This window comes from Halichoerus grypus, chromosome 2, assembly GCF_964656455.1.
Source record: "Halichoerus grypus chromosome 2, mHalGry1.hap1.1, whole genome shotgun sequence".
NCBI lineage: Eukaryota > Metazoa > Chordata > Mammalia > Carnivora > Phocidae > Halichoerus > Halichoerus grypus.
In genome coordinates, this window is record NC_135713.1 from 12,875,659 (window position 1) to 12,894,154 (window position 18,496).

Sequence of the window (18,496 nt, forward strand, 5' to 3'; positions counted from 1 at the left end):
CTGCTAGGAAATGGTTTTAATGCAGAACATGCAGTGCGGAGACATTATCAATGTAAGTATTTCTCTCCTTACTCTCAATGAAACTTTATGCTATTTTATTGAAAAATGTCCCAATTGTGTACCAACCCTTTGCTGCAATATTGCCGCAAAAATTAATATGCTCAGTATTTGCTCAAGGTTTAACTGCTGAAAACATGTTGTTGACCATGCAAAACAATTTTAATTTACTGTGTTTGTCATTTAGTACCTATGGTTTGGAGCTGAGAAAAAAGGCACTTAATAAGTAATATAAATTATTTTTCTTACTGTATCAAAATCTGATGAAGAATATTTTTCTAGCCGTCCAAACTAAAATATACACTAGCTACCAAGATATTGAACTGCAAATTAACCATGCTAATGTATGCAATTATTATCATGTTTGGCTTATTAAGTATTCTCTGAAATTTATTTTGGTCTAGAAATACATTTCAATTTTTGATAAGGCAGAAGTACTATATGTACATTTTTATGTAAAAGATATTGTTTTTATTTTATGTATTTATTTATTCACTTAAAATCCCCCACACTTTAACCCTATTTAAAATACATTTAATGAACATTATGGCCACATCATTGTCTAATGGAAGCTTCGTATTCCTATAGTCCCCAGTCCCACCAAAGACGCTTGGAAACCACAGTAGAAATGGTTTTCCCTGACCAAACATAACATTCCTTGTACCTTTTGCCATGCTCTCATGGACTATTTGATAAAGTTACTCAGTCAAGGAGGCAAGGACAGTGTTACAACCAAGTTCTTCGATGATGAGTATTTACACATCATTTATTTTCAGTAACTAATAACGTCATATTTTCTATGCATCAAAACAAGAGTAACTGTGGCCTCCTTGATCTGGAAAGTGCATGCCTGTGAGTCCAAACAGTATTTGCCTAATGCTCACTGTTAGTGCTCTTAAAATGCCTGTACCTCTAAACCAAAATTATATTTCCCATTTAGAAAAAGAAAACTTATCTCTCCTTTTTCCTTCCTCTGTTTCTTTGATGTTTCCAGTTATTTCCAGGGTAACGGAGCCTTGCCTGGGGATTCACAACCAGCCAGAGAGACTCATTCTCCACATCCCCTCCCACCAGTGATGAACCTCAGGAGATGGTCAGTGGCTAGTTACTGCTTAATTACAGTTCCTCTGGTTGTTAACTAAGAACTCAAGCTGCTTGGAAAAATTTTCTCCCTCAAGCAAGATGACTTGCCATTAGTAAAACAATCAGTAGTAATTAAAAACCTCATTTTCAAATATAGTTCCTAAGTTTTACATCAAGAAAACTACTTCTCGTCTAAACTCTCCTTTAAAATGCTGCCCTAAGCAAAATAAAAGGCCCTCTTTAAAAAAACCTAAAGCCAAACCAAAAAAAAGCCAAAATGCAATCACTGTTTTTCGAATAACAACACTGCTCCAATATTTATGAATCCAAATAAAGGATTTTTTTGTCTTGCTGACAAAAATATCTATAAAATATTTAATCATCGATATAGTGCAAATATTTTGGCAGAGACCACTAGGTGCTATAATTATCTTCAATTTAAACTTGTTGTGCCCAGATAGTCAAATGGGCAATCAAAATGTGAATGCACTCCCTAAAATCACTTTAAATGGATTTAACATTCTGCTTGAGTTCACATACTTCACACTCTTAAACCATTTAAAAAGTGGCTATTCCAAAATCTCTGAACAGAGTAAAATTTAACTCCCCCAAATTGCAAAGTGTAAAAAAAAGAAAACAGAAATGTTTGATTTAATCAAATCGAATCAAATAGAAAAACAGGCACCTTTTTCGAAACAAATCAGGTGAACAATAACAGATGTCAATTAACTAAATGGAACCTGGGCCAAATGTATTTTCAAACAAGATGCAAAAAGTAGAGAAACATCTCTAACGTGATGGAATTCTGTGCACCATGAGACACATTTCAAGAATATAACTGGAGTTAACAGGAAACACTAGAGGGCAGAGTTGCATAGTGAAGTTCTTCTAACTCTAATTGGAGAAAGGGATACCAATAGTTAGATACTTGCTCAGATAAATCGTCAAGACCTGCCACTAACTGACTTACTTTGAAAGACTTTCAACTTTTAACAGATGACCTAAATTCATCCACTACAAAAGGCAATCAAGCAAATTCAGGAAACCTAGATAAGGACTCCATGGACAATATTTATCCTCAGCATGATCTATCTTCCCTCTTGCATGTGTTGATAAATATAAATCTTACTCCCCATGAAATGACCATCATTTTTCTCCTGAATAAAGGATTCTTAGTAACCCATTTGCTTATGGCCTTTGAAAGCCAAGGATTGTTAAGTTATGGATGATATTTCCCATCAAATTTGGGGAACTGATTATTCTATTTTGGTTGACTAAGTACCATAAGCTCAAACAAAATGTCTCCATATTATTAAAAGTTTTCTGAAGAGACAGAAGGAGTGTTCACCCTTCAAAACTCCTTTATATTCACATTCTCTGTCAATGGCAGAGATTTAAAAAAAGGGGCTGCGCAGCATCTCGTTGCACTGATTAATGGAAGCCATTTATTCCAAATGGATTTTGGAAGCCCAGATGTCAGCTTCTGTAGCTTCAGAAGCAACATAAAAAGTCATTTCCCCTCTAAGTCAATGTGTGACTTTCATAGTGGCCAACTCACGTTCAGTATCTCCCAATTATATTACCTTGAAAATCACAGCCTCAAACATTCATTCTCCAAATAGCTAAGTTTCCTAGATGATATTCAATGAGATGATGGAGCTTCTCTTTAAAATAATCCACCTCAAAAATTTTATGTTTTTCAACACCAGGAGAAAATCGGCCCAATATTCATTTTTACTTATTTTATTATCACTATACTTATAAAAATCATTATTAAAAATAATTATAATACAGGGGTGCCTGGCTGGCTCAGTGGGTGAAGCATACAACTCTTGATCTCGGGGTCCTGAATTTGAGTCCCACATTGAGCATAGAGATTACTTTAAAAAATAATTATAACCCAAAATAGCTGAATTTCTCATATATCACAGTTTTTATTTTAAAATCCTAACCCCTTGATAATTCTGTAGATGGAACAATGAATAACTCAAGAAGAACAAATTGAGCATCTGTGACTCTAAAATACATCTTCACTATCCTTCTTTTCTTAATATCTGATTGTACTTTTTTTCCTTGCTCCTAAATAACCAATATATTGAATCTTTACCATGATATTTGGGATATTACAATGGATTAGGAAATTGGCCACTATCAAGGCTTTTAATATATTGATGAAATTATAAAACTATAGGCTATAAATATTTGCCTTGCCAGTTCATAGAAAACTGAAACCCAGAATGAAATGTGTTTCAGTGGGAAAATTAGTCATAGTGAATATTCATTTACATACCCCAATTCTAGAAAGCCATAAATTAAAAAATTCTGAGAATCAAAGTCAAAGATCATGGATTGGTAAGCCTTCTCTGACCAACCTACCTAAAAATTTAACCATCCCTTCCCAAGATTTCATATCTCTCCTTCTTTGCCCAGTATTTTTTTCTTTAGCACTTATCACTAATTTTCTAATTATTTTATTTAGAGTTTATTTATTTATCCCTCTCTGGATTGTATGCCCTCTGACGGCAGGGATTTTATTTCTTTTGTTTACTCTTTTGTTCATCCCTAGTCCTGGAACAGTGCTGTCAATTAGTAATTAAATATTTGTTGTATTACTTAAAGAATGAATAAACAACAAATACAAAATCTGGCAGAATTGTATGTGTTACAACTCTTGTTCTAACGAGGTTAGAAGTCTGGGATTAATAAAGCACCATCACATGCCAAGAACTCTGTAAATGTTACTTGATTTAACTTTCCCCAAAACATGATGAAATTAAGACCTACGGCATCACTGCTGGTCACATAGCTTGGTAAGTGGTTGAGCTAAAATTTGGACCCTGGTCTGCATATTGCTAAAGTCCACACTTTTTTCTATTATATCACACTGACCCTCATATAATCTCAACCCCTCTAGAAGATGTGTAACAAGTTTTTTAAAGGAGGGGCTTAAGTTACAAAAGCTAATTGTGTCCACAAACTCATACTCGGGAGGCTCTGGAGACCTTGGAAGAAGCAGTTGAATATTTATGAATGGCAATCAGTTTCCCCTACTTACTTGAAAAGCACAGAGTCCCACAACTCCTCAATTACTCACACCAAGTCTCAGGTGATTGGGGAAAGAGAAGATAATGAAAAATCACGGTTTCTTCATGATTATGGGAGAGGACAACTGCACAAATACACGGGTTAACAGAAGATTTGATGGGGGATTTGAAACACATAATCTCGTTTAGCACATAATCACCATGATTGCAGAATCATAGACTCTCCCTAAATTGATAACTTCACAAAGAAGCTAGCTCAGTTAGGGAGATTTGTCTCTTCTCCCCCATTCACTTATTCAATCATTTATTTATATCAGTATGCACTCATGGATGTTTATATTATAGTTTAAGTTATAATCCAATACTACATTATTTATTCCATTGCTCAAAGTATTCCCGATTTAGCCATTTCAGGTTGGCCTTTATATTGCTTTGCTATGCCTCCATCCTTTTGTTTTTCAAGCACTTCTTTACTTTCTGGTACAAGAGACTCCAGCCTCATCTTGTGTAAGAACACCATTTTGTATGTGACTGGTTCCCTTTATTGGAAAATGGTATTGGAACCAAGATCTGATGCTAGGTGGGTTTATTACTACTGGAGTGTCACTACCATTAGGCCCTCTCAGCAGACAGAGCTAGGAAATGGATGTGTGTATACTAAGCCACGCATAGGCACGTATCTATAAATATTTATATCTATCTTGAGCAAAACATGAATTTATACTGATGTCTCCAACTCTAATCCAGGACCACATGGCTCATTCTAGCATGCCCTGTTTTAACCACTCAGTTTATTTCCAGTAGAAGTATTAACATAATCTATAATTACCTAGTTTTTAAAATTTATTTGCTTACTTATTTACGGTCTATCCCTCATCATCAAGGATTTAAAATAAGAAGCAGAGGTTTACCTAACTCTAGCTCTAGGACCCAGAACAGTGCCTGCTACATAATAGTGGTTAATTTGTTGGATGCATGAAAAAATAATCAACAGAAAACTATTGATTATATAATTCTTAATAGGAAATAACAAAGATAGAATATTTTGAAGCTAACCCCTGACATGAGTAAAATCATCTTCTAGACCAAAAATAAACACATATTAATCCATCGCTATGCCCTGTTATATTAATAATCTCCACGCATTCATCATCACTTAGCACTGAAATTTTCCCTACGAGCAATTCAAGGAATGGTTGGTGTTTTCCCCCTAAAGTTTACTGTAGTAGAGCTTAATCATGTCCAAAATGAAAGTAGCATATTCTATCTCAAATTTCCTTTTCTGTAACAGTAAAGTGCAGGTCAGAGAGAAGAGGCAGGCAGGAGGCAGAGATGAGTCACCCACTGGTACATGTTTCACCAAATTACTCAAAAAGTTCTCAATACCCAAGAGCCTTTTCTTCCATAGTCTAAGAACCGTGTGTCATCCAAAGCTACCCAACAAATTTTGGCACAATTACTTATTATCTTGTTGGCTTAGCATTTTTTCACTTTAAGATTTTATTTATTTATTTGACAGAGAGAGAGAGAGAGCATAGGCAGGGGGAGGGGCAGAGGGAGAGGGAGATGCAGACTCCCTGCTGAGCAAGGAGCCTGATGTGGGACTTGATTCCCAGGACACTGGGATCAGACCTGAGCCGAAGGCAGATGCTTAACGACTGAGCCACCCAGGCACCCCATTTTTTCACTTCTTTATACTACTTCTCAAATTGCTGACAAGTCTTGTCTAGATCTGAAAATGACTTTAATAGAAGCTATAGCAGTAGGACTGACAGTCCACCATAAAAGTAAAGGAAACAGTTTCAGAAGGGATGAAAAGGTGATTTTATATTCAAAATTTTCTTTCAACTTCCAGGTTTGAGCTTGGGCATGCTTGGTCCTAGAGAATACAACAAGGGTAAGGATCAATAACCTTTCCTCTCTAAAAGGACTGGAGCTTCCTCTGACAAGCTCCCATCTACCTGCTCCCACTAAAAATAAGGGAAAATGTTTTCAAGAAAAGGAAGAAAAAGATGGAATGACCATAAAACAAGTATTTACTGAATGCTGAATATATTGCTAGTAAACCCTACGCTCTGTTCTACTCTACTATAAACTCTTTAAGTTCTTTATTTTTTCTTTAAACTAATAAAGAGATTCCTCTTACATGCATATTCATGTAAAAAAACTGCAAATGTAACATAGAAAAGAAGTTAATACTGGGGGAGGCAGTGAGGGGAGAGAAAAGAGCAAAAGTATTTCCTGGAATATTCTGGAATATTCTTTCACAAGAATATAAGTAAAATTCTCTGATATTTGTGAGAAACGTTATTATTTCTAAAAATCTTTTTTAACAGGCTGAACAAACCAAGGCGAGCCTGTATGCATTTCTTGAAATAGTTCCTTGTTTATTTGAACTATATTGTAACTCAGAGTCATGACACAAATGAACGTCAAGGCACAAGTGCATGTCCATATATAACAAAGGAGTGCCCAGAGGGTTCCTGTAATTAGAGCTAGATGCATATGGGAGGGCCCCCTGTGCCCAAATTAAGCTTTGGCCACTTGCACATAATTAGCATACCAAAATGAGAAACAAAACCAAAAGGCATATTAAGGCAATGACACTCTATTACTATGATAAGGATACACTGCCCAAGTGTTATCAAAGTGAACTGTCTTTTTTTTTTTTTTTTAAGATTTTATTTATTTATTTGAGAGAGAGAGAACGAGAGACAGAGAGCATGAGAGGGAGGAGGGTCAGAGGGAGAAGCAGACTCCCCGCCGAGCAGGGAGCCTGATGTGGGACTCGATCCCGGGACTCCAGGACCATGACCTGAGCCGAAGGCAGTCGCTTAACCAACTGAGCCACCCAGGCGCCCAGTGAACTGTCTTGAAGAGATAAAAACTGGAGAGAGAGCATGGCTTTTAGACAGTAGTTTCCAGAGCATACCACACCTAAAAGGAAGGATGGAATAAGAAATGTCTCCTCAGTAAATTCTCTTATTGACTTTGCCTATATAGAAATGCTTCCAGGTTTCTGTCATGTCTTCCCACGTGACTGCTTCCTGCTGAGGCCATCCACCTCTACCTACAACGGACATCTGTTTGGCTAAATCTTGTAGAACAGCTGTTGAATTATAAGTTATGCTCACAGGGAAGATGCTGTCAAATATCCAAGGACACAGAAAGCACAAGCCACAGTGCAGTTTTTCCTGGAGAGACCTCTGAGTCTACCATCCATTTACTTGTAATTGCAGGCGACCATCTCCCCACCGGCTGCTCCGAAGGGTCAGAAGCACACACGCTTTGCCCTCAGTCATACCACATTCTACCCTGACAAGGTCCGAAAATAGAAGGAAGCCAAGTTTATCAGTCACATCACAGCAAAGCCACATGCCAAGCAGGAAATGAGCAAGGAAGAAACAGTCTGTTGCCTTGCTACATCTCCCTGTGCTGGAGTATTGTTATCACCGGTGGAACAGCACATGTGAAGTTATGTTACAACTGTACAGACATTTTGTCAAAAAAAAAAAGTCACCTTGTTTTCTGTCAGGTGACAGATTCCACACCAAAAAAGTTCTACCAAGTAGACATTCTTAGCAGCTCGTCTATACCCATGATCATACAGCAAAATTTCCAACAAATTATTCAAATTCTCAGAACAAACCCTAGATGAAATTCTTCAACCAGTGACAACCTCAAGAGAGCACGCGTGTCCCACATGGGTAATTCCACATTCACAGAGTCTCTTTTCATGACATTTTATTTTGTGAAAAGAGCAGACATGTCTCTCTGGAACCTTTTTTTTTTTTTTTAATTTTAGGTTTTAAAAATAGATCCCTCTATTACTCTTAAGGCTTTTTCCTGTGGTCTGAAGAAGCGAACAAACTTTGCCCTAGCACACTGAGAACAGAATTATTAGAAGAGCAATTTAAGAACAAGTGGAGAACTAACAGCCAGCAGATGGCTGACGTGGGAGCAATGAATGCAACTTGTTTTCCTTAAGACATATTCTCACTGCATGAAGATGAACATGACCCCCATGGTTCTGTTCATCTTAAAAGACATTCGCTTATGCATTCATTCATTCATTCATTCATTCATTCCACAAGTATTCACTGAATGACCACAGAGTGACCAAGAAAGAGAAGTTTTCCTAAGCTATGTTGAGCTGTGTTAGGAAATTTGTTCTAAAACCCTTCCCATCAGCTTGCCCTCCTAGAAGGCAAGCTTGGAAACCCCAATCAAACTAAATATTATTTTAAGACATTCACAAGGGGGTATTCTAAGCATAGCTGCTGGGTTGCAGATAGCCTGGAAGGACTTGCTTTAGGAATGGATCTGCGAACCCTCTCTAAAATGCATTCTACAACTCAAGGAGATGAGATGGTGGCCTAGTCCAGGGACGCTGAGGGCTTATTCTGGGATGTCTCTGCCTTCTGCTTCTAACTTAACTAAATCTGCTCCTGGAAATGGAGAGTTTGAGTCTGATACAACCAAGAAACGGTTTGGAAAAAACAATGGTTTTAATATTTAGTATTAAGAAGTTAAGAGCATTTTGTTATGGAGCTGCATGCCACCATTTTCTGAATGATACAGGTTTATGATGATTTCACTCAAAATTACAAAGAAACACATACAAATTTTGGGACACTTCGCCCCTTTCATTTTCTAAGAGGTCAGAAAACACCTATGTCCATGTCAATACTCAATTTGTGTAAATCAGGGGTTGGCAAACTTTTGCCAAATCCATTTGGGCCCAATCCAGCTCAACACCTCTTTTTGTGTTGCCCACAAGTTTTTAAATTTTAAATGGTTGGGGTTGGGGGGGGGAGACAAAAGGAAGATATGCTTTCCCGACACATTAAGGTTACATGAAATTCAAATTTCAGGGCCTACAAGCGAAGACTTACTGGAACACGGACACACTCATTCCTTCATACAATGTTTCTGACTGCTTTCATGCTAGGACAGTAACTATAATATTTTAGGCCCTCAAAGCCTAAAATATTTACTCTCTGGCCCTTTATAGAACAGATGTTCTAACCTCTAGTTTATATAACAAGATAAATATCATCAGGTGAAGACATTCTGGAGCCATAGCAAGGTTCCTCTACCCAACCACTCCCAAATTTTCTTGCCACCATAAATTGCTTTGACCAAAAAGTCTGCCCAAGCTCCACCCCAGCAGGGGGTGAGGGTGGGGGTTGTTTCTTCTACAGGCAGCTGGGTGGGGGGCCAAGAAAGTAAAGAAGAGAAAGGTATCAAAGTGGAAATATACTTTAAAAGAGGGAGGGAATGTACCAAAGCAAATGTGTGTAGAAGACAGTTTTGAAGAGTATCACCCATCTGGGCAACACCATCCCCAATCCTCTTTCAATAAAGGGTAGAAGCCCACACCCACACACAATGCCTAAAGACTCCATCTCTTTTTACTACCATCTCAGAACAGAATTTGCCTTGAGACAAATTGTAAAATCCCAGTACATGTGGCCTATACAATAAGTAAGATGGCTTATAAGTACACAAAGTGTAATTTACATATTTTATTCAGCAGAGAATCATTAATCTGTTCTAGTGAGTAAAATGAAGATTCATGTGTTTTGAGAATTAGTAAAGCAAATGAAACAAAAATAATTTCAAAGGCGAGCAAATTGCCTCATGATGTGTTCTTTGTTTATTTTGACATTTTTAATTACCTATAAAATATGCCAACATATGCATTTAAACATTACATTTTAATGTTGTTTCTCAATTGTTCAGGCACGGTAATGAAAAGCTTCTCCTCAGCTTGCCATTTGCTAGCAAACCTACAGAGAATGTTAGTAAGAGCAACAGTTAGAAAAAAAAGGGGGAGGCTCACCACGCCAACCAGGTTGTACGCATGCAGACATTTTTAAGCTATAAAATGCAAATGCCTTGAAGTATTTCAAATGACAGCACACAATACTGCTAAAGTTCATGCTCTGATGTTTTCTTATTACATTTTCAGAATCACAGTCGATTTTCTAGAATAACTTGCCAACTTCTCCTAGTGCATCAGCTATATCATGAGAATGACTACATCACTTCTGAAGGTAGTCCGCCCCTTTCATGCCACAGCCCCATTTAGGGAAATGATGACTCCAGGGTCCCCAAAAAGTTAAAGTTCTATAAACACTTTACAAATAAGGTCCAGAATATGAGCCCCGAGGAGCCTACCTGGTGCCAACTTCCTCTCTAACTCAAAACTGTCATGATGAGTGAGCCCCAGGGTTTTAAGAATTTGGATAAAAATGAAAAACACTCCCAAGTTGTTCTCCCTCTCAGAAGACCTTCCCATCATTCTTCCTGCTATGAGACCTGTTGCGCACAGCACACTGTAGGTGTTGAAAGGAAAAGCCAGAAGGGGAATGCTGATAAAAATGTGAGAGGCTAGGAAAAACGTCCAGGGGCCTAATACTCACAAAGGTATATGGCCCACAGGCAACGCTCAATGCCGTCCAAGGAAGATCCTTCCTAGTCCTTTCCTTTGGTACTCTACATAAGGGAGGAAGAAGGAAAGCTGATGGAAGCCACTATTCACGCTGACCGATGCTCTGCCAACTATCTGTGTTCCTACAGGATCGCCCTCCCAGGGATTCTGGGGGCCTCTCCAACCTCCCACTTGCACACATCCCACCCAGCAGAGGGATTTCCCAAGCGTAAAGGAATGATGCCTGAGAAGCTGAGCAGCACTGCTCTGTGCGTGGCTACCTGTGGAAGCATCTCGTAACTCCGATTAAGACCCGTGGGGAGGGATATCTGGACAGTACGCATGCTCTTGTGTGCTGAGATGGTCATATCGCGTTACACCCCTGAGTTTTTTAAATGCTGATTCTTTCATTATTTACGAAAGCAAATTTGTTCAGACACTGAGATGGGCTCTCCCAGAAAAAGCGGGGGGGGCGGTGGGGGGGAGGGCGCGGTGGTCAAACATCCAGGGAAAAAGAATGATCTGGAAAAAGAAGTCCTTAACTTCACATTGGTGACAAGAGATTGAAGGACACAACAGGGATCCATGAACCACTGAAGGTCCCCATCTGTTAGCTGAATGAACAAGTAATAATAATCAGAGCCAACATTAAAATGGCACCTACTATGTGCTGGGCACGACACTAACCACTTTACGTATATTATGTATTTAGTCCTCAAAATAGTGGATAGAATAGGTGCCCTTATGATTTTTAAAAGATGAGTTAACTGAGGGGCGCCTGGCTGGCTCAGTAGGTAGAGCCTCAGACTCTTGATCTCAGAGTCACGCGTTCCAGCCCGATGCTGGGTTCAGAGATCACTTTTTAAAAATGAGCTAATGAGGCACAAAAGAGTTAGGTAAGTCGTGCAAGGTAATACAGGGAGTACCTTCCATTTACAGTGTATTTTTCTATGTTTAGGCAGTGCGCTGTCTTTTATAACAAGTCTTAAGTTTCCCATACAAATATATTACCAAATAAATGTTATCTCTTCAAACATCTATATTTCTTGAACAAGTACAGAAAGCATTCATAAACCTGAATATAGCTTAATTAGTTAATGTCACCAACATCTCAAGATAAATTTGATCTTATATATTCTTAGATTCCACTAATTTTATACCATACTATGAGATTCAAAACAGAATTAGCTTTTACTCTTAAAATATTATTAGTGCACCATCTTGAATATGTTAATCAATAAAATAGATTCTGCAAGTAGGTAGGAGGATAAATGCATGTTAATTACTTGGAATGTCTTAATTAACTCCTACTGCTAATGACACAGCGATTAAGATTTAAGTATGTTTAGAGGATATATCAGTTTTCTACTGGGTCATGTTGCTGAACATCACTAAAATCCAAAGGAATGGGGAGTTTTAGACCCAAGTTTTCAAAGGCCTCTAATATTAAAGAGATAAACAAGTAAAACTAAAGTTTTAGACTCTGCAGCACGAGCCCCCTCCCCCCCACACACACACACACTTGTTTCCTGGTTAGCTGCTCCTTTCCCTTCTTTGTCTCCACATCCCCCTGAGCACCAGGAAGTACCTCATGGTAGTAATCACTTTTGAAAGTGCTTGAGGGTATGCATCAAGCATCACTCCATACATTTTTTTAAAGCTTTCTTTATTTCTGAGCGCTGGGAGGGAAGTTACGGTGGTGCTTGGTGACCTATCTGGGCTTAACAAGTACTTAATGCAGAGACCAGGGTAGGTAGATAGAGCTATTTTTAGAAGCTATCTCCTATTGTGAATTAAAGACAGCCACTCTCTTTCAAAGGACAGACTCCAAAGGTGAAGTCTATTTTCCCTTCTCTTGAATGTGGGCTGGTCCTGTGACTTCCTTTAATCAAGAGAATACAGCATACATGAAACTGTATTACCTCCAAGATTGGGCCTTAAGAGATCCCAGCACTTGGACCTCAACCGCATACTGTGAAAACTCCAAGTCACATGGAAAGAGAACTGAGGCCCCAGCTGACAGCCCCAGCTGCCTTCCAGCCAACAGCCAGCACCAAGAACAAGTCATATGAGTGAGCCATCCTGGATTGGAGCATCCTAGTCAAACCTCTGGATAGCGATGGCTCCCGGCTGACACCACATATGGAGAGGAACCTTCCAGCTGACCTCAATCAACCCAGGCTCTGAAGGGATCATAACTGATTGTCGTTCAAACTACTAAGTATCTGAGAGGGTTTGTTACACAACAATAAATAGTCAAAAACTTTCTAGACCATCTTAGAGACCCAGGCTAAAACCAGTTCCTGAGTGACTCAGCTTTGCACAGGACAAGCCATGATAGGCCCAGAAATGGCTATGATGCAATTCAGAACACTTTCTAATATGGGCATGGAGGCTAAGACCATGGACCTCAGAGCCAGACTGACTAAACTTGAATCCTGGCCTTGTCCTTGACTAGATACGTACCCAGTAGAAATTAGGTAACTTTTCTGTCTCTGTCTCAGTTTCCATTTGTGTAAAATAGTGATCATTCTATTCCCTACCTCACAGGTTTGTTATGAAGATTAAACATCAGTATCAGCATATGTAAAGCACTTAGAACAGTGCCTGGCACAGAGTAAGTATTCAGCAAATATTCTCTATTAATTATTTATTCTCTCTTCTATTCTACATCCAAGGAACCACCCACTCACAGCTATGGAGGTCTCTATACTTAGGACAGAGGGACAGGGAAAGTGATGGGGTGGGGGGTGCCAAAACATACTTCCTGTTGGATCCTATACCATGAAGAAATGGATTTCTGCCGGGTCATAAAACCATGAATGTGATAAATGTGACATCTGATCAGCCTCACAACAGCAAGGGAGAATACCAAAAATCAGAGTAAATGCTCAGTTTGTAGGTGATCCATAACAGAAATGTCAGGCAATTAATATAACTTTATCTGAGAATAAATTGCTCCTAGGTAGAAGAATCCACACTGTAGGAAACTTATAACTGATTTCCACTCATTAGGAGTACTGAGTTTTTTATACATATAACACAGTCCTGGAAAGTTACTTTCTTGGGCATGATCTAAGCTATCATCATCACACTCATATCAACTTTGTTTCTGAATATTATTTTCTAATTCACTCTAACAAACAGGTCACCTTACAGATCAGGGTAGTATTTGCATATGTCATAATAAAATTAATTCTAGTATATTAGTAAACACTGGGTTAGTTTTGGGGTTTGGGTTTTTTTTTTAATTTTTTGGTCATATCATACACACACTTTGGGGAACTGCTTTTGTTAAAATGATATTGAATGATTTGTTTTATGAATGAAGCAAAACATAGTAGCAATCAATTCATTTTGCTATAGAATTAGTAAACAGTACTTTTTGCCCCAGCTCTTTGTCTCTTCTCTATTTTAAAATTATATCAAAGACCTATTTCTGTTTACTTCAAAATGAATCATCCCACATGAGTTAATATATGGTAGCCATAAGTTTCTGAAATACTTAGCATTCTATTTGAGCTCTTGAACATCTGGCCACAATGCTTCTCATGGGACTTTTCACTGGAGTTCCAAATTCCCCCTTTCTCATCTCCCCATGTTTCTAGTCATAGAATTATTGTACATCCAATGATACTACTCTTATCCTTATATCCAGACATGATTCCATCTGTTTTTCAGGACAACTATGATAGATCCATAAATTGATACCCAGGTAGTTCAATCAATTAGAGGTTCTGGGAACACGTGTCAGGTTTGTGCCTGTCTTCAGCATGATAGCATCACTTATCCACATTAGTTATTCTTCTTCTCTCCAAATTATTTATAAGCCTTTGGTCAACTTGAAAAAAATCCACACTTTCTTCTCATGCCTGCTAATCATGCTTTAAATGATGACTATCAGAGATGCAAATTAATTGCAAACCATACGAAGGATGCGCAAATTAAAATCTATGAAATTTAAAATATTAATGCAGTAGTAATTCAGCTTCCAGGTTCCCTCTGCAAACCCTAACAGTTGCACCTATTTTATACTGCTCAATGCAAACTACATTGGTTGATTTAAACAGAAACAAGGGACACTAGATTTTATGACTTTCTTCCCCTCCTAACTTTTCGATCCCCTTCCCCTTCTTCCTTCTACTGCATACTTCATTTCTGTTTTGAACCTACTCTTTTATGTCTGCTTAACTTCAGCCCCAAGTCACTACCAGATCTCATCAAGTATACACTATTCTGCTTTAATATGTCATTCTTAATATTTTGAATTTTACATCCCACCAGTCTATTCAAAGAATCTGAATCAGTTTCACCATGAAAAAACCAAAGCCTATTTTTCCAAGGGCATTTGTAGGGTTATGGGTATTGTGTTTTATGTGATTATACACAAAAAGTTTAAGAATACACACAATTTCAGTGGTATTATTGAGAGTAACTGTTGGAAATACTTCTGCATCCACTATGTAAGTTGAACACAGCAAATGAAAGTAGCCAAATCTTCCAAATGCATCACATGAAAAAGAGCCTAGTTAAGTGAAAAAAGTTTTCAGATTAAAACTAATAGATTTAACTGAAGTTTCCAGACTAATAAAGTTCAGCTTTACTTGCATGTGTCTCCCATTAACGAAGCCCATCCTGGGCTTCAATGCATAATTAACAAGAATATTATTAAAATAAATTGTGTAAGATTTCTAATTAATAACTAGTTTAATTGAAGTATAAGTTTATCAACTTGCCCTTTTAGAAACAAAGATGGGCATAAGTTTATCAAAAAGCAACAAACTAATAAAAGAAACCACTTGAACAAAATGTCTCTTTAGTTTCTCAGATAAAAATGTCACAGATTTCTCCAAGCACAACTCAACAAATTCTAAATCTTGGCTTTATTTTATTTGCATAAAATGTTTGTAAGTAGCATATGTAAATATCCTTAGTAGTAACTGAACTCAAGTGCACACATGGTTAGCAAAATCATTTCAGGGTAAAAAAAAATGTCATGGATGTTTACCTGGCAAGGCTGTTTCATTTTAATGGCTATGACATGGTATCTGTAACAGCAGAGCTCACAGGTCCAGGAACCCCTCTCGCTGATCCACTTCAGCAGGCACAGCTGATGCGTATACCGAACTGACCCATCACAGCGGCAGGGGTTTAACAATTCCCCCTGAAAAGAACACAGCCCATGTGAATATTTATGCTCATGTCTCTATTTAAAAAAAAAACAAAAAACAAAAAACTAACACTTGCTTTCTTTTCTTTCAAAGAAGGATACAAACATCAAACTCTCCGAGAAAATAAAATTAAATTTTTATACCTCTGATGGGAATGAAACTGAAGTCTTAAAACTATTTCAAAGGTATTACTGAGAGTTATGACATAAATGTTCTACCCACATACAAAATGTCTGCAAGATATAGCTCCCAATACCCTTGGGGGAAAGCTGTACTATGAAATCTCTTTAATAACTTTTAAGTGGATGGTCAGATGCATTTCCTCTGCAGTTATTCTTAATCATCGCTAAAGAAGAAATGCATGGCATCCCAGAAAGTAGCTTGCAGTAGCATTATGCTTTTATTTTTTTCTAAATGTAGCATCATAAATATTGACTTAGGGCACTATATTCCTGAAAGCCTGCATATTCTTACGCAATTTCCTCACCTTTAAAAATATTAAACCTAATGTTTTCTCAGACCACACATTTTGTAAGAGATAGGTTATCCTGTTGTCTCCATGATTACTCTCATATAAGTTTGCATGCACCTCTAATGGAGTTTTTAATTTATGTTTCTAACAAAATACAAAATACATTGTTAGCTAAATAGGCTTTCTTTCACAAGGTCAAAGTACATTCCTATTTCTCTTGTAAAAACTATAACACGCTCTTCACATCAGTGAGATTAAGTCAACATAACTTGAAATATGTAAAGACCCTGCCCTTTTTGGTTTTGGCATGACTCACCCCCAGTTTGTATTCTAAGACTATCTGCCTCAGGATACATTTGTAGAAAGGGGGACATAGGTTTGTTTCTAAAATCCATTTAGCAATTCACAAAAGAGATACTTAGGGCATGATCTTTAAAGCACCTGAGGAATGCGTAACTGCAAAACCAGGTAGGAAAAAAAAAATAAGTGTAGATCAAATTAAACCCTTCATTCGCCACCGGGACATTTTCATCTGCCTTCACAGCAAGGGAAAAGGGAACACAAGTAGCAGCCACTCAGTTGGCCGGACCAGACCAGCCGGGTGGCGAGGAAGCGGGTGGCGAGGAAGCGGGAGGAGAGTGCTGTCCGTGGTGCTGAAAGGTCGATCCTCCAGGGCAGGAGCGGGTCCAGTCCCGACCAGAGCCCACGGCCAGCTGCTCCGAGGTCCCCCAGGGCCTTACCTGCTCCGCGCCCTGGAAGCAGATCTTGCAGATGGGCTGGTGGTGCTGGTGCTGGTGCCCGGCGCGCTGGTCGCCACCGCCGCTGCTGCTGCTGCGGCTGCTACACACCGAGCGCGTCTCGGGCTGGTCGCCGGCGCCCCGCCGCTCGCCCTCCCCGCCCGCGCCGGCCTCAGGCTCCGCGGGGACGCCCTTCCCCGCCGCCGCCGCCGCCGCCTCAGGGACCGCCGCCTCCGGAAGGCGCCTCGTACCTTCCCTGGAGTCGCCAGCCGCCGACACCTCCTGGCCGGCGGGCGGCAGGGGCGCCGGCGGCGGCGGCAGCTCGTCCGCGCCCCGGCGCCGCGGGACCACCTCCGTCGGTGGCTCGTCTGGTCCCGCGGCGCGCTCGGGGGACGCGGGCGGCGCGGGCAGCGGTGGCAGGTAGCGTGGGGGCACGGGGACCGAGGCCGGCTCTCCCGGCGGCGGCGGCGGCGGCGGAGGGGGAGGCGACGGGGGCGGCTCGGTGTCCCCACTCTCCGCCCCGCGGCGCAGACTGCCGCTGAGGCCGCCCTCAAAGCTCATGGTGGTGCCGCCGCCGCCCTCCTGCCAGCCCAGCTGGCGGGCCGGGCTCGGGCAGTAGCCGAAGGCAGAACAGAGGGGGCGGGAGGACAGAGCGAGGAGTGCAGGGAGGGAGGAGGGTAGAAAGGGGGACCCGGGCGCCAGGGGCTGGGGGGCGGGACGGGGAGGGGACGCGGAGGGCCCCGCGGCGGCGGCAGAGGCGGCTGCTCCGCGGAGCCGCCGGCTCGGCTCTGATGGAGGCGGTGCCGAATTCGGCTGCGCGTGAGAGCCGCGCCGCGGGGCGGCGGGGGGCGGGAGAGAGGGAGGGGGAGGGGGGACCGGAGCCGCGCCGGGGGGGGTTGGGCGGGGGAAGGAGGTGGGGGGAGCGGGCGCGGGGCCGACGGGGAGGAGCGGGGGGGGGGGTTCTGGGTGGGGGGGATGTGGAGGCGGCGGGTGCGAACCCTGGCTGGGGTGCGGAGACCTCGGGCGGGAATTCAGGGAGGGGAGATCCCCGAGCCACCTCCACGGACCCCGCCCCGGAGCAGCTCACGTCGGTTCCGGGGCGGACTACCCCTCTCCAAACGGCGCGGCACTGCGGCTCTCGGGAGTCTGGAGAGGGGGGAGGGGTCTGAGGCCATGGGTCCAGAAACCGTTACTGGGAAGGCAAGTGGGATGCGGCAGCGCCGGGCTGGGTGGGGCCGGGATGGTCGAACCCGAGACCCGCGTGGGAGTTGGAGGTCGCAGGCTGGTGCCCTGGGCTCGCTGGAGCTGGCTGAGCAGGGGTCAGGAAAAGGTGCGCGAGCCCTGGACACTGTAACCGCCGCTGCCCGGCGACTGCTCCCAGCCCTCTCAGAACCTTGTCCCTCAAGGGCACTCTCACGGATCCACCAGAGCCCTAAAGACCGAAGCCTCTGGAACCTATAGCCTCCCTCTGTCCGTCTCGCCCCTGAATCTTCCCC

General features: G+C 41.2%; 1 protein-coding gene across 1 annotated transcript in view; it reads right to left on the minus strand.

Annotated features, from left to right (window-relative positions):
• Positions 1-17,561, minus strand: part of MARCHF11 (membrane associated ring-CH-type finger 11) — a 98,219-nt gene extending 80,658 nt beyond the window's left edge. The window contains exons 1-2 of the mRNA XM_036074823.2: positions 17,004-17,561; positions 15,629-15,784 (exon numbers count right to left, since the gene is read on the minus strand). Coding sequence (XP_035930716.1) covers positions 15,629-15,784; positions 17,004-17,561 — 714 coding nt within the window. The remainder of the gene's footprint in view (positions 1-15,628; positions 15,785-17,003) is intronic.
• Between the last annotated feature and the right edge of the window lie 935 nt (positions 17,562-18,496).